The 14,551-nt window shown below is 42.1% G+C and overlaps 1 protein-coding gene and 1 long non-coding RNA gene across 3 annotated transcripts in view; one reads left to right on the top strand and one right to left on the bottom strand.

Annotated features, from left to right (window-relative positions):
- Nucleotides 1–14,551, bottom strand: part of mtor (mechanistic target of rapamycin kinase) — a 168,414-nt gene that overhangs the window by 121,701 nt on the left and 32,162 nt on the right. For both annotated transcript variants that reach the window (XM_032562658.1, XM_032562647.1), the window contains exon 18: nucleotides 7,589–7,718. In XM_032562658.1, coding sequence (XP_032418549.1) covers nucleotides 7,589–7,718 — 130 coding nt within the window. The remainder of the gene's footprint in view (nucleotides 1–7,588; nucleotides 7,719–14,551) is intronic.
- LOC116720167 (uncharacterized) lies at nucleotides 239–12,627 on the top strand. The gene is made up of 3 exons (XR_004339336.1): nucleotides 239–249; nucleotides 1,362–1,364; nucleotides 12,453–12,627. It is a non-coding gene; the product is annotated as an uncharacterized LOC116720167 (long non-coding RNA).

Genomic DNA, 14,551 nt, shown 5'->3' with positions numbered 1-14,551 from the left:
CCTCCTCATCGGAGCTCTGGGTGAGATCATTTTATTACTGAGCGGGGGTTAATCACGTTTTAAATTAAGCACTGTTGAAGATAATGGGTTGTGATTCCTATCTGTACATTTTTTTACTTGTCCATAAAACTTTTTACTGACTGTGCGTGATATGTTGACACAAAAACATCTACAAGGAGTGAAGCGGTCCACCCCCACTATTTACATGAGTGGGTTGTTCCAAACACACAGCGACTTCGCTGGTGACTTGTTTGCAAAATATGTTAATTCAATGTTGAATTATGATCACAAAGGTTGAATTATGATCACAAAGGTTGAATTTATGGTTAATTTTGACGACTGATGGTGGATAAACCATCAAACAATCATCCAATTCTAGCCAATTAATTAACGTTGAAAAGATGTCATTGAATCAATGTTATTTTGTGGTCGAATTCTAATGATTGAAATGCCAATGTATAATCTAGTGTTTTTCGACACTGGTCCTCCAGGCACACTGCCCTGCAAGTTTAAGGCACTTCCCTTATTCACCACACATGATTTAAATTGATGGCTGATTAACAAGGATTTGCTGAATTGAAAACATGCAGGTCAGTTTGACTTAAGGACCAGGGTTGGGAAAAACTGATAATCAAATTTGAATCAAAGTATGTCGTTTGTCACACCCTTACCCCACTCCTTTCCAACTTCCCCTTCTCCTGCCCCCACCCACACACACCTAACCTTTCCCCCTTTACTCCCCCTCCCCCCAACTTTGTAATTCAAAAATGTTTATCATCTTCTAACCGGTACCTTCCTCACTCTTATTTTTATGTTTTTCAGCTCCTGCTCAGCAGTTTGACCAAAAGCTGACTGTCAAGGACTGCAGGGAAACTGTCAAGAAGAGGCTTCATTATGTGCCAGAATGGGAGGAAGGCATCACAAGGAAGCAAAGGGATGCCAACCAGAGTCAAACTTGGGTTACCCCAGTGTTTCTCAATTCCGGTCCTCACGCCCCCCTGCCCTGCATGTTTTAGGTGGTTCCCTTCTGCCACACACCTGGGTTGAATATGTGGGTGATTAACAGGCTTCTGCAGCACTTGATAGTCATGCAGTCATTTGAATCAGCTGCTCTGGAATAGAGGCACATCTAAAACATGCAGAGCAGGGGGGCCTGAGGACTGGAATTGAGAAGCGCTGGGTTACCCTAACTTGTACTGTTTCCCTGGTTCATACAGTACAAAGCTTAACCTCATGAATGCTGTTCTTCATGGACAATAGACTGTTGTTTTAACAGTCAAACAGGAGTCAAATATGTTTAAAGATCTATCCCTGTTTTCTTAAATAAAATGTTATATTAATGCCATGTTGTCATTTTTAAGTTTGTGTACACACATTTTTGGAAATATGTTAATGTACGATAATTTTGAATGACATAATACTAATAATGTGCCAATAAAATTGTGTGTATAACACCAGTGAACTTTTAATGGTATGTTATGATGTAGACATATCAGACCAAAAAATGTACATAAATCAACATTGATTCCTTTGCCTTGATTCAATATAAAATCAACCCAAATGTGCATGCAGATGTGCATGTGCATTGTGCATGCCCTTTCAGATGATGGTTGAATCAACATTGATATAGTGTCACCTATGTTTGAAACCTTAACGTTAATTCAACATGTGAGTCACAAACCTCTTTCAATTTTGTTTCAATGTCAGGCTTCAGCATAGATTCAATGTTTCTGCCTGACATTGTTTCAATGTTGTTTCATTCATATTGTGCTGTCTAGGTAGTTTTCAGCCTCATCAAAAGCTTTTAAAGCTTGCATGGCCTGTTTAAGCTCATACCACATCACCACAGTCAGATTTAAATGCACACTTCATTTTGATCTTTAGAGAAGTTACTCGCCAATACTTTGGATCATTCTTTATAAACTAATTGTGTTTGAATTTCAGGTTTCCAAGTTCTTGCTTCATTAAATACGGAAAGATGTCCAGGTCCTAAAGAAGCAAAGCAACGCTACTAGGAATGTAAACCATTAATTGTCGATTAATAGTTTATCAGAGTAAAATTAGCTCCAACCGATGAATAAAATCCACTTAGAACTTTTTTTAATGTGGTAGTTTGGCCGCCATCCAGCAGAGGGCACCACTGGTCATCTTTAAGCAGGACTACGTTGATACAGGAACAAAGATGGCGGAGATATACCTCCCTGAACTGAAAAGAAAAACGGTCCAAACAGAGTCCGTTGTGGGATTAACATTATGTGGTTCTGTTCTGAAATATAAAGCCTCAACAGAATCCTTCAGTTACCACATTTTTTTATTTCCCCAAGATGGCGGCGCACGCAGTTGCAGCGGCTCATTGCTCTCTCGGTCGGTGCTATGTTTGGCTGCTTGTGTACGGGTTGATTTGTGTTCCGTACTCGTCATGTCAGACAAACAAAATATACAGTCGGGACGATCTCCTGACGATCGGTGCCCGCTACGAACTAGATGTTACAGCTGATTTTCAACGCTTGTTCAATATTCCGGGGGACATAGCGAGGAGCCCCGGCGCGCCGTGGATTACCATCGCAGCAGGGAGGAAGCGACGGCGGCGTAGAGAGAGAAGGCAGAAGCGGGGCCGCAAGGCCGGCGTGCTAGCTAGGCTACGGAGGCAACCACACAAACCACCGCTCCCCAGCCTGTTTCTCTCGAACGCCAGATCCCTTGCAAACAAGATGGATGAACTGAGACTACAGGCTGCATCTCACAGCGCAGTGAAGGACAGCTGTATTCTTCTGATCACGGAGACCTGGCTGCATCCAGACGTAGCGGACTCTGCCATCGGGCTAGCAGGCTACACAGTACAGCGCCACGACAGGACTAAAGACCTGGAGTATGTGACTGTTAGATGCAGACCAATATACCTCCCTAGAGAGTTCACCGTAGTCATGGTAACCGCTGTTTACATACCACCGGATGCTAATGCTAAAACAGCTATTGGACTTTTGCATGGCAGCATTAGCCATCTGCAGAGCATCTATCCAGATGGTGTGCACATCATAGCGGGGGACTTCAACCATGCAGACTTGAAGACGGCGCTCCCCAAGTTCCACCAGCATGTAAAGTGTGCTACAAGAGAGGCTAACACTCTGGACAAAGTCTACTCCAACATCAAGCTAGGCTACAGGGCTAGACCACTTCCTCACCTGGGTCAGTCCGATCACCTGTCCCTGCATTTAATTCCTGCTTATGCCCCCCTCAGGAGAACTGCTCCAACCATCACCAAAACCATCAAATCCTGGCCCCAGGATGCAACACAGCAGCTGCAGGACTGTTTCGACAGGACAAACTGGGATGTTTTTGAACATCAGGACATGAAGGTTTTTACAGACAGTGTACTGTACTGTGCACTGTACACTGTACAGTACATCAAGTACTGTATTGACACTGTAGCTGTGGATAAACGCATCCGGGTCTTCCCAAACCAGAAGCCCTGGATGACTCAGGAGGTCCAGCGACTGCTAAAGACCAGGAATACCGCCTTCAGGTCTGGGGACAGGACCGTCTACAGTACAGCCCGAGCTAACTTGAAGAGTGGCATCAGAATGGCTAAGTCTGACTACAGGAGGAGGATAGAGGGCTACCTTGACAGCAACAACAGCAGGCAGGTGTGGCAGGGAATCCAGCATCTCACCAACTACAGGACCAACCTCGCAGCTGCGGAAGGCGACGCCACGCTGGCAGAGGAGCTGAACCTCTTCTTTGCCCGCTTTGAGGTGAAGCCAACAGAGGCAGCCACACTACACCAAGCGACCCACAACACCACACTCCTTGTTGTAGAGGAGCACGAGGTGAGGCGCACACTGTGGGCTGTCAACCCAAGGAAGGCTGCTGGACCTGATGGCGTCCCTGGACGTGTCCTGAAAGACTGCACCGATCAGCTGGCTGGAGTCTTCACCAGGATCTTCAACCAGTCCCTAGCCCTGTCTACAGTCCCATCCTGCCTGAAATCTTCCACCATAGTCCCCATACCCAAGAAACCTCGCATCTTTTGCCTCAACAACTACCGGCCAGTGGCACTAACCCCTGTGGTGACGAAGTGTTTTGAAAAACTGGTCCGGGGTCACATCACAGCACTTCTCCCTCCTAGCTTTGATCACCACCAGTTCGCCTACAGAGCCAACAGATCCACAGAGGACGCTGTGATCCATGCTGCTCTGTCACATCTGGAGCAGCAGGGGAGCTATGTGCGGATGCTCTTTGTAGACTACAGCTCTGCTTTTAATACCATCCTCCCTCAGACTGGTGGACAAATTGGGGGACCTGGGCCTCCCTCACTCCACCTGCATGTAGATTCTGAGCTTACTGACCAACCGACAGCAGAGAGTTAGGATGGGAAAACATACATCCACTGCCCTCAGCCTTAGTACTGGCTCTCCACAGGGCTGTGTGCTGAGCCCCCTGCTCTATTGTCTGTACACATACGACTGCACCTCTGCCCACCACAGCAACACCATCATCAAGTTTGCTGATGACACCACAGTGGTGGGGCTCATCTCAGGAGGCAACGAGTCTGCCTACAGGGGTGAGGTGGAGCGGCTGGTGGTGTGGTGCAGGGAGAACAATCTGCTCCTCAACAACTCAAAGACAAAAGAACTCATAATAGATTACAGGAGGAATAAAACGGACATTACACCACTAACCACTAATTGGGGGAAAATGTGTGGAGAGGGTAGCTGATTTCCGTTTCCTGGGGGTCCACATTGAACAGGGCCTCACATGGAACATGAACACCTTCGAGCTGATAAAAAAGGCCCAGCAAAGACTACTTCCTGAGGGTTCTCAGGAGGAACAACATCAAGGAGAAGCTGCTGGTGTCCTTCTACAAGTGCTCCACAGAGAGCATACTGACTTACTGTATCTGCGTATGGTATAACAGCAGCACTACGGCTCAAAGGAAAGCTCTCCAAAGGGTTGTGAATACAGCCCAAAAAATCATTGGCTGCCCTCTCCCCTAACTGGAGGACCTGCACAGCGACCGCTGTCTAAGAAAAGCACAACACATCACAAAGGACACTTCTCACCCCGGACATTCTCTGTTCACACTGCTGCCTTCAGGCAGAAGATACAGAGCAACCAGAACAAGAACCAACCGTCTCAGAGACAGTTTCTACCCGACAGCAATAACAAAACTAAATGCAATCAAAAACAACCATTAATCATCATGAATGATGTATGTGAAAATGTGGCTGTTCTTATTTATTAGTTTTTTTGTTTTTTTTACCAGTTATTTGTTAATTCTTACATTGTGTGTGAATTGTGAGACAGTTATTTTTTGTTTTTAAGCATATGCACTGACTGATGGCACCTTTTAAATTTCGTTGTCCTTGTGACAATGACAATAAAGATTTATCTTATCTTATCTTATTAGTAGCACTGATTCAGCTGAGTTGCATGATGGAGCAGCATCAGCTTCTCATTTAAATTACTGATGTGCTACGAAGCCAAGGCAGAAAACCTCTAACATGGAAACTGAACATGACGCCATTAGTGATATCAGTTATATTTGTGAGTTAATGGAGAAATTTTAACGTTCCTTCAAGAGCAACCCAAGATGGTTCTTCTATATGAACATCTGTTCATGGGACTCAAATGTTTTATATATTTTGTTCTTTTTATCTTTTTTTTAAATTCAACAACCTTATTAGAATCCTGTTTTGTTATGTTTTATACATTTGTCTAAGTTTAATAATAATGTGAGAAAACCACAATTATTTATTTTGCCAATAATGTTAAAATGTAATGACTTTTTAAATTTGGCATGTGATGAAAGATTTTGCCCTTTATGTTTCGAAGATGGTCAGCCCTCTTAATGCAACAGAAAACTACTCCTTACAACTACTTAATAATTAATCATTAGTCAATTGATGAAATGAATGAACTTTATATTAACTGATTAATCGATAACTTGCATCCCTGAATGCTACTCAGTTACATCACTCCCAGTGTCTGACTGTTTTTTTTGTCCCAGATGTCATGGGACGCACACCGTCCAGGTACCTTTCACTTTTTCACCTCTTCCATCCATTGACCACTTTCCAAAACTATGTTGATGGCCTCAAAAGAATACAAAGGCGGCCTTCTATTCTTTTCAGTCAACAGTGACGTTAGCCTTGTAAAAATCACACAGATGCCGTTTTTGTCCAGTTTTTCCATCTCATTGCTCAACAATGAACACTGACCTCAACTGAGGCAAGTGAGGCTTGCAATGATGAAGATGTTTTGTGACTTGCTGGATGAGTCGTTGCTGTGAAATTTGGACACGCCTACTACTCCCAGGAGGTTTCACCACTGCTGCATGTCTTCTGCCTTTGTGGACAACGTTGGTTCTCTGGAGTGAAAAGCTTTAAAAATGGCTTTTTACCCTTTCCACGATGTTAGATGAAACTGACTTTCTTTCAGCCTACTTCATGTTGTCAGAAGAGTTTTATTCAACTGATTCTACAAGCCTGGAAGTAATCAGGTTTAGATGTGGATTTAATCCACCTTTTAAACAAATGTGTTTGATCCCATATACGTAATTTACCAAAGTAGAAACTGCTTCTTCACACAAGTTGGACAGGATGGTTTCTTTCCCCTTAATAAATGAAACTATAAGGGATCCATCACGATATGTATAAAACTCACTACCATTTTGACACCTTGAAAAAAAATGACCATCCCCACTGACTTCACCAGTGCTTCAGTTAAACTTCCCACTATGCAGCGCTATAATATGACCAAACAAATAGCACATGACCAGCCTCCTTCATACCTCTCCTGAAACACCAACATGAAATAATTACCAGTTGTTAAAATTGTCCCAGTTTTATTTATCAGACCGATACCAATATCTTAAAACATGATTAATATCGGCCGATACCAATCTTAGTGCTGATAAATTATGCATGCCTAGAAACTGTAACTTAAAAACTGACTGTCCGGTATTTAAATTAGTTTTACAATCTGAAACTTATAACAAATATATAAAAAAAGAAAAAAGAACTGAAGAAATGTGTAAGGGGGCAAATACTTTTTCACACCATTGTAACATAACCACCTTGATTTAATTTACAAAGTTTGAAAGAAGGACATTTTTATTTTGCTTAAAATGTTATTACTATTTAATTAGAAACTCATAATTGTGGCAGCTTTAAGTCAGTGCTGTTACCATATAAATCCCATTTTCAGTAATTGAACTGGTTTTATCCAAACAATATTTTCAAGTGTAACAAAAACCTATTTAAATCATAAGTCACTTTTCTTGTTCTTTTTCTGTCAACCACTCGCTGTGACACAACAAATAAAAGCAGTCCAAGAAGTACAAAGTCTTCTCAGGTGGTTAAAAATATTTACCAAACTGGAGACATAGTAAAACATATATTCATGTGTCAGACTGTGGCTTGATTTGAGGGGGGTTTTTTTACAAAAAAAAAATAGAACTGTTTCCAGCTTTGAAATAAAAATCTCATAACTGCTGTAAATTTCAAGGAAGGCTAATGAAAAGATAATATCACCCACAATGTGGCTCTTTGTGAGAAAAACACGTGTGGGTAACATGGATGGGACCTACCCGAGTCCTGGTTGGACTTGGATTCGGAGAGGCTGACAGCAGAGGCGTCCCGTGACTGATCGATCATGCCGATGTTCACCTTGTGCTTGTAGGGATCCAGAGCGCCGAGCAGACCCAGGACTCGGATGGCCTGTTGGGACGCACAGCAACCTTCTGATGAATCACGCTGGCCACTTCTGTGCCAGAATGCTAGAACAGCAGGTTTGTGAACCTTGCACTTAAGGTAAAAAAACTTTGTAAATATATTCTACACAAAATATATCAAGTGTCACAGTTTTAGCTTCACGCAGTTTAAATTCAGTTTAAAAATCTGCTACTAAGACACTTCTGTTATCAATTCTTAACTGGTTAGTCCAAAAAAATAAACACATCAGCTCTAAACTGTATTAATAAGTCAAGCAGAAAGGGCTGAGCTTTAGGTTTTAGCTACTCAACCTGTCACAACTAGCTAAGCTAAGTTGGTAGAACCAACTCACTCGGTCTCTGGTTGCCTAGTAACAACCTGTTGAGTAACTTGCACAAAAGCAGTTTCATGTTTTCATTCATAACTGCTGAGAAATAAACACAGCATGGAGTGAAAAATGTGGATAGAACAGGAAAGCCCATCAGTTTGGTAGAATATTAGATAATTAAGACAAAAAAAAAATCAATAATTCTGGATATAGACAATTATCAATAGTAACTCATCTGAAATGCTTATACCCACGGGTGAACTTCTTGACGGCATATACACACACCCATGTACATTTATGGGTGTATATATACACTGCCTGGCCAAAAAAAAAGTCGCCACCTGGATTTAACTAAGCAAATAGGTACAAGCCTCCTACTGGATAAGTACTGCATAAGCGATTATCTTTCAGCTGGCAACAAGTTATTTAACCTCAGCTGATGCAATGAGTAACTCCTCATTTCTTAAACAACCATGGCAAAAGACACATCCTGTGGTCGTGGAAAAGACGTTAGTCTGTTTAAGAAGGGTCAAATCATTGGCATGCATCAAGCAGAGAAAACATCTAAGGAGATTGCAGAAACTACTAGAATTGGGTTAAGAACTGTCCAACGCATCATTAAAAACTGGAAGGATGGTGGGGAACCATCGTCTTCCAGGAAGAAATGTGGTCGGAAAAAAATCCTGAATGATCGTGATCGGCGATTACTTAAACGTTTGGTCAAATCAAATCGAAGAAAAACAACAGCATAACTCAGGAGTATGTTTAATTGTGAACGCAAAAGCATTTCCACACGCACAATGCGAAGGGAACTCAAGGGGTTGGGATTGAACAGCTGTGTAGCCGTAAGAAAACCTCTAATCAGTAAGGCTAACCAGAAAAAAAGGCTTCAGTTTGCTAGGGAGCATAAAGATTGGACTCTGGAGGAATGGAAGAGGGTCATGTGGTCTGATGAGTCCAGATTTACCCTGTTCCAGAGTGATGGGCGCATCAGGGTAAGAAGAGAGGCAGGTGAAGTGATGCACCCATCATGCCTAGTGCCTACTGTACAAGCCTGTGGGGGCAGTGCTATGATCTGGGGTTGCTGCAGTTGGTCAGGTCCAGGTTCAGCAACATTGTGTGCCCAAAGAATGAGGTCAGCTGACTACCTGAATATACTGAATGACCAGGTTATTGTCATGAAGTGGTGCGGTGAGGGGTGGTGAGGCAGACGCAGCGGACCCAGGTAAGGTGAATAATGAAATTTAATGAAGAAAAGCACAGTCCAAACAACTGGCAGCACGCACATGGACACATTGACAACGAATTGACAAGACATTGACAAGGACCCGACGAGGAAGAAGGAACACAGGTGGAGTTAAATACACAGCGGGTAATCACAGAACGAGACACACCTGGGAACAATCAAGGGGAGGACAGGACAACGAAGAGACTCAAGGACACAGAAAACTCGAAATTAACACACAGAAAACACAGAACACGACAGTTATTCCATCAATGGATTTTGTCTTCCCAAATGGAACGGGCATATTCCAAGATGACAATGCCAGGATTCATCGGGCTCACATTGTGAAAGAGTGGTTCAGGGAGCATGAGACATCTTTTTCACACATGGATTGGCCACCATAGAGTCCAGACCTTAACCCCATTGAGAATCTTTGGGATGTGCTGGAGAAGGCTTTGCGCAGTGGTCAGACTCTCCCATCATCAATACAAGATCTTGGTGAAAGATTAATGCAACACTGGATGGAAATAAATCTTGTGACACTGCAGAAGCTTATTGAAACAATGCCACAGCGAATGCAGGCTGTAATCAAAGCTAAAGGCGGTCCAACAAAATATTAGAGAGTGTGACCATTTTTTGGTGGCGACTTTTTTTTTGGCCAGGCAGTGTATATGTGCTGCTGCATCATGGACTTCTCCAAGCACGTTCACTAGATTTTACAATGTGAATGTGGCCTCCTCTCATCCTCTGGACCAGGTACTTTTACAAGGGCCCTCTGGGCCTTCTCAGTGCCCAGAGGATGTGCACTGAGATGTGCTTAGGATTCCTTGTGACGTCGCTGGTATTAGTCATTCAGTGCTTTCAGCACGGCCCTCTGGCAGTCAGTAGGGATGAAATAGAACAAAAGTTACATATGTAACTACTGTTCTATGAATCCCAGATGACCGCCAGAGATTCTCTGTCACTTAGAATCTTTGCATTTCGTGAGAAGGTTCTGTAGGAACAGAGCCTCGGATGACGTCATGCTTTATAGCCTCTGATTGATCATCCGATATGTCACAGGTGTGACTCTGTTGATATTATTGCTCAAACGGCACATGCGCGAAGGGAATGCGTACTGAATGCTGAAAGCTTTCAGCACCGCCCTCTGGCTGTCATCCGGGATTCATAGAACCGTAGTTACATACGTAACTTTCGAACTCCTGTCACAAACTGATGGATCAAACTGGAAGAGGGGCTGAAGTCGTGAGGAAGAAGTGGCATCATAGAAAATCACCAAGATCAATCCTGTAACAAGGCATTGAAGTCAGACCCAACACCTGGAAGCTATGGATGGAAATCTTCCTTTTGTAAAAAAAAAAAAAAGGGAGAGAAAAAAAGATGCCATCTGTACACTGTGAAACATTTGAAGGTGGTTTAACTTGAAAATGAAACCTTCCACACCCTGAAGAACTGACAGTTCATCCAGCGGGGAATCTTTTGTCCCTGCAAAAGAATCAGAACGACCTGAGTTCTCTTCGACATTCATCACCTCATGGGAGAAATTAAAACTCCAAGGAGGGGGTGTCAAGAGAAGTGGAGTTTTTATGATTATACTGAGATCTTTGTGACAACTAAGGATGAAGGATCTGCATCTTCACATCCCAGACAAACCTCTTCTCTTTCCAGGGGATGAAGACACAGACCTGCAGGAGGGTTTTGGACTCCCCGTAAGTGAAAGGTCTGACCTCCAGGAGGGGGTGTCAAGAAAACCCGAGAGCATCCCACTTCCCCATGCTGGAGATTTTAGTTTAACAGTAACAATAAATGAAGTTACCTTTAAAATTAATCACACAAGTGACATCTAGACCCAACAGTAGACTCAAACTTGAATTAAATCAATCTGGTTGTGTGTGTTTGTGTGTGTTGTTTTTGTCTCCTGCAAACTTTGCTTTAATTCTATTTCTTTTTTCTATCTAATCATAAGAAATCATAGTTAGACAGAGAGAATGTCATGGAACAGGAAGAGCAGGTTTCCTGGAATAGAGAGGAAGTAAGTTTCCAGCCTGCAGATTTATAAAAATAGTTGAGACTATTCCTTTTTTCAAAGCATGAAAGTTTTAAAGAATGAAATCTAAACATTTTGAGTAACTGGATAATATTCAAAGTAAAATACCTATATTAGTATTGGTTTACTTGCAAGAATACCTGCACTTATACTTACACTTGTGGGAACACTTACAAGTAGAACAAGTAACTGTAACTTTGGTATCAAATAATTAGAATCATGGATTATTCTTGGTTTCTTTTCAGAAAATGTCAGTAATAACTCAGATTATGATTATAATAAGAGTAACTAATAAGTTCTGGTTATCATAATATTATAAATGCATGAATCAAAGAAACTAAAAGGGTTATGAATGTGATTTTGACATTGAACTTGAGATGGTGTAAAATGTGTGACTGTAATTAAAGATCACTGATGTTGTGTTGGAGGTAGATGGTAGGTGAAAGGTTAGGGGGAAAAGAGAAACTAACAGGAGGGCAGAGATGATCAACGCCTTATTTGGAAACAGATTGTTGTGCAACTTAAACTGTTAGAGGAAAGACTGTGCAGGCAATGCATGTAAGGTGAACGTTGAGCAAACCTGAGACATTAGAACAGATATCAGGACATAATGTCTCTAAGACAAAGATGGATATGAGATCATCTATCCAAGCAGACAGCCAATGAAACAAGCACAGCAACAGTGCTAGCCAATGCAAATGTGCCTGTAGGGTGGATAAACCCTATAAAAGGTGGGTGCAAAAGAGGAACCTTTGGTTGGATCCTCCAGGCAGCTTCGAGCCAAGATCGAGATGGACAAAGAACTCTACAGCTGAAGAAGAGCCAGGGCCACAGAGCCGAAGACTGTCCTGTGCATGGGGACCAACCTGTCAGCCCCGCAACATGTGGCTTCAAATCGCACTTCTCTCATCAGTTGGGTTCTGACCCCAAAGACAAAGACCAAGGCAAAGATGAAGACCAAGAACAAAGGCAAAGAAGAACAACTGTGGCCTTCCTTCCATGAGGTCAGCTCATCTACATCTCAACAGACCAGAAAGATTGTGAGACAAGAGACAAGAAGCTGAGGAAAGCTACGCACATGAGGAAGTCACCCTAAGACCAGAGACCTGCCGCTTTAAGGGTGGGTGCTGGCAGGAAGAGTCCTGCCAGCACCCAAGTCCTGTGTGACTTCACCATCCACGCAGAGACAAGAGCTCATCAGACCTACACAGATCCCTGCCTTCGTCGATCAACCTCTTCCTGCTGCTGCAACACCTTCTTCATCATCTCTCTCAAAGGTTCCCTTTTTAGTTCTCAGTGTCAGCATTAGGGAAAGATAGACTAGATGATTGATGTTACTTCTTTGATTATTTCTGCTACTGAATTAAGCTGTACTGACCCTTGCAAAAATCCCTTACTAATAAAATATTTAGCAAAAAGAAAATCTAAAAGATGTTGTGGACATTCAATTAATGAGTCACTTCAAAGTTCTTTTATGGTTGTAAAATAGCTCTGATGTTTGATTCTGGAGAGGAAAAGGCGGAAAATATTTTATAGGTTGCTGGTAGCCCATATGTAAAACTAGAAAAACAAAATTTCTGAAGAAATTTAGCCGGGGCCTGCCAAGGCGCGCCCGTCGGGCTTGGGCCCGGCGTCGTCACGCCACAAATTGGCGTCGACGCTAAAGAACGCCGCAACGTAATCAGTGGCACGCGGAGAACCACAAGAACGTTAAGCGAGGCGGACGTGCACCATTCAGTACGATTTAAAATGTTGTCAAGGCTTTTATTTTGGAAGTTTTGTTAAACTTCATTTCAAAGGGCCAAACTAATCCCATGCGTAATAGTCCTTGGGTTAAAATAGTTATATAATGCTCAAAACACAAGTAGCTGATGTAAAAATATTCAAGGCTTTTATTTTGAAATTTTCATTATGCTCCATTTTAAAGTTCCGAACTAATCCCATGTGTAACAGTGCTTTGGATGAAAAAGTCATATACGGCCAAAAAAAGCAATTACGTCATGTAAAATATTCAAGGCTTTTATTTTGAAATTTTCATTATGCTTAATTTTAAAGTTCCAAACTAATCCCATGTGTAACAGTGCTTTGGATGAAAAAGTCACATAAAGCCAAAAACAGCAATTACCTGATGTAAAAATATTCAAGGCTTTTATTTTGAAATTATTATTATGCTCCATTTTAAAGTTCCGAACTAATCCCATGTGTAACATTGCTTTGGATGAAAAAGTCATATACGACCAAAAAGAGCAATTACGTCATGTAAAATATTCAAGGCTTTTATTTTGAAATTTTCAGTATGCTTAATTTTAAAGTTCCAAAATAATCCCATGTGTAACAGTTACTGAGTTAAATCAGTTATATACAGCCCATAGCAGCTGGTAGTTCTAAAGGCCAGTTCTCAGTCCTGATCTGTTTCAACTGAGGATAGATAGAACTACAATGATGCGTATTTGTAGTCCAAATCAGCAGCCAACAGCCTCTTGAGTTCCGTTGCCATGGTAAATAATGGTCTCAGCAGGTGTGAGCTGTGAGTCATACATGCTCAAACACACAATTGTGTGTTTGAGCCAACACGGTTTACTGAAAAAAAGCATTGGAAACAAATCCTTCTTGTTCGGGAACCGTAATACATATTCGAAAAGCGTTTCGAGCGTATGAGAGGCCTATGTGTCTTCTGCGATAGTCCCGAGATTCATATCTGTACCTCACTCAGAGCATTTACAGTGATGAGAGAAAGAAATGTTGTGCCCAGATCTGAAATTCTATTCAAATACATGGGAGAGAGCCTCAGACAGCCTCAGAAAATCCTGTCGCATGACTTTGCTCTGAAGCACCGTGACAGAAAACCGTACGGTCTAGATAAATTTCGAAAACATTTTACCGGAGCAGACAGGCGTATCAATGTCAGGACCGATTTTGATACAAATCGTGCGATATTTGTGGGCGTGATGGCGATTTCAAAAATGATTTGGGCTGAAAAAGTTGTCTTCATCTCTCACTCTAAGCAGCCAGAGACGCACTCTAACTTTAGGAAAAATGAGAAACTTTGGGTCGCTTAGAGGCAAATTGTGGACAAACCGTAACTGGTATCGACGAGCCGTCTTCACTTTCGAAGAGATCACAGACGTATCTACAAAATGAAATTTGAATGGCATTTCTAGGTGAATTTGTGACGACACAGAAAATCCTCAAAAATAGGGTATTTCTAGGATTTTTCCCATTGACTTATAATGGGGTTT

The sequence above is a fragment of the Xiphophorus hellerii genome, chromosome 1, assembly GCF_003331165.1.
Source record: "Xiphophorus hellerii strain 12219 chromosome 1, Xiphophorus_hellerii-4.1, whole genome shotgun sequence".
NCBI lineage: Eukaryota > Metazoa > Chordata > Actinopteri > Cyprinodontiformes > Poeciliidae > Xiphophorus > Xiphophorus hellerii.
This window is presented reverse-complemented; position numbering and strand designations above follow the sequence as displayed.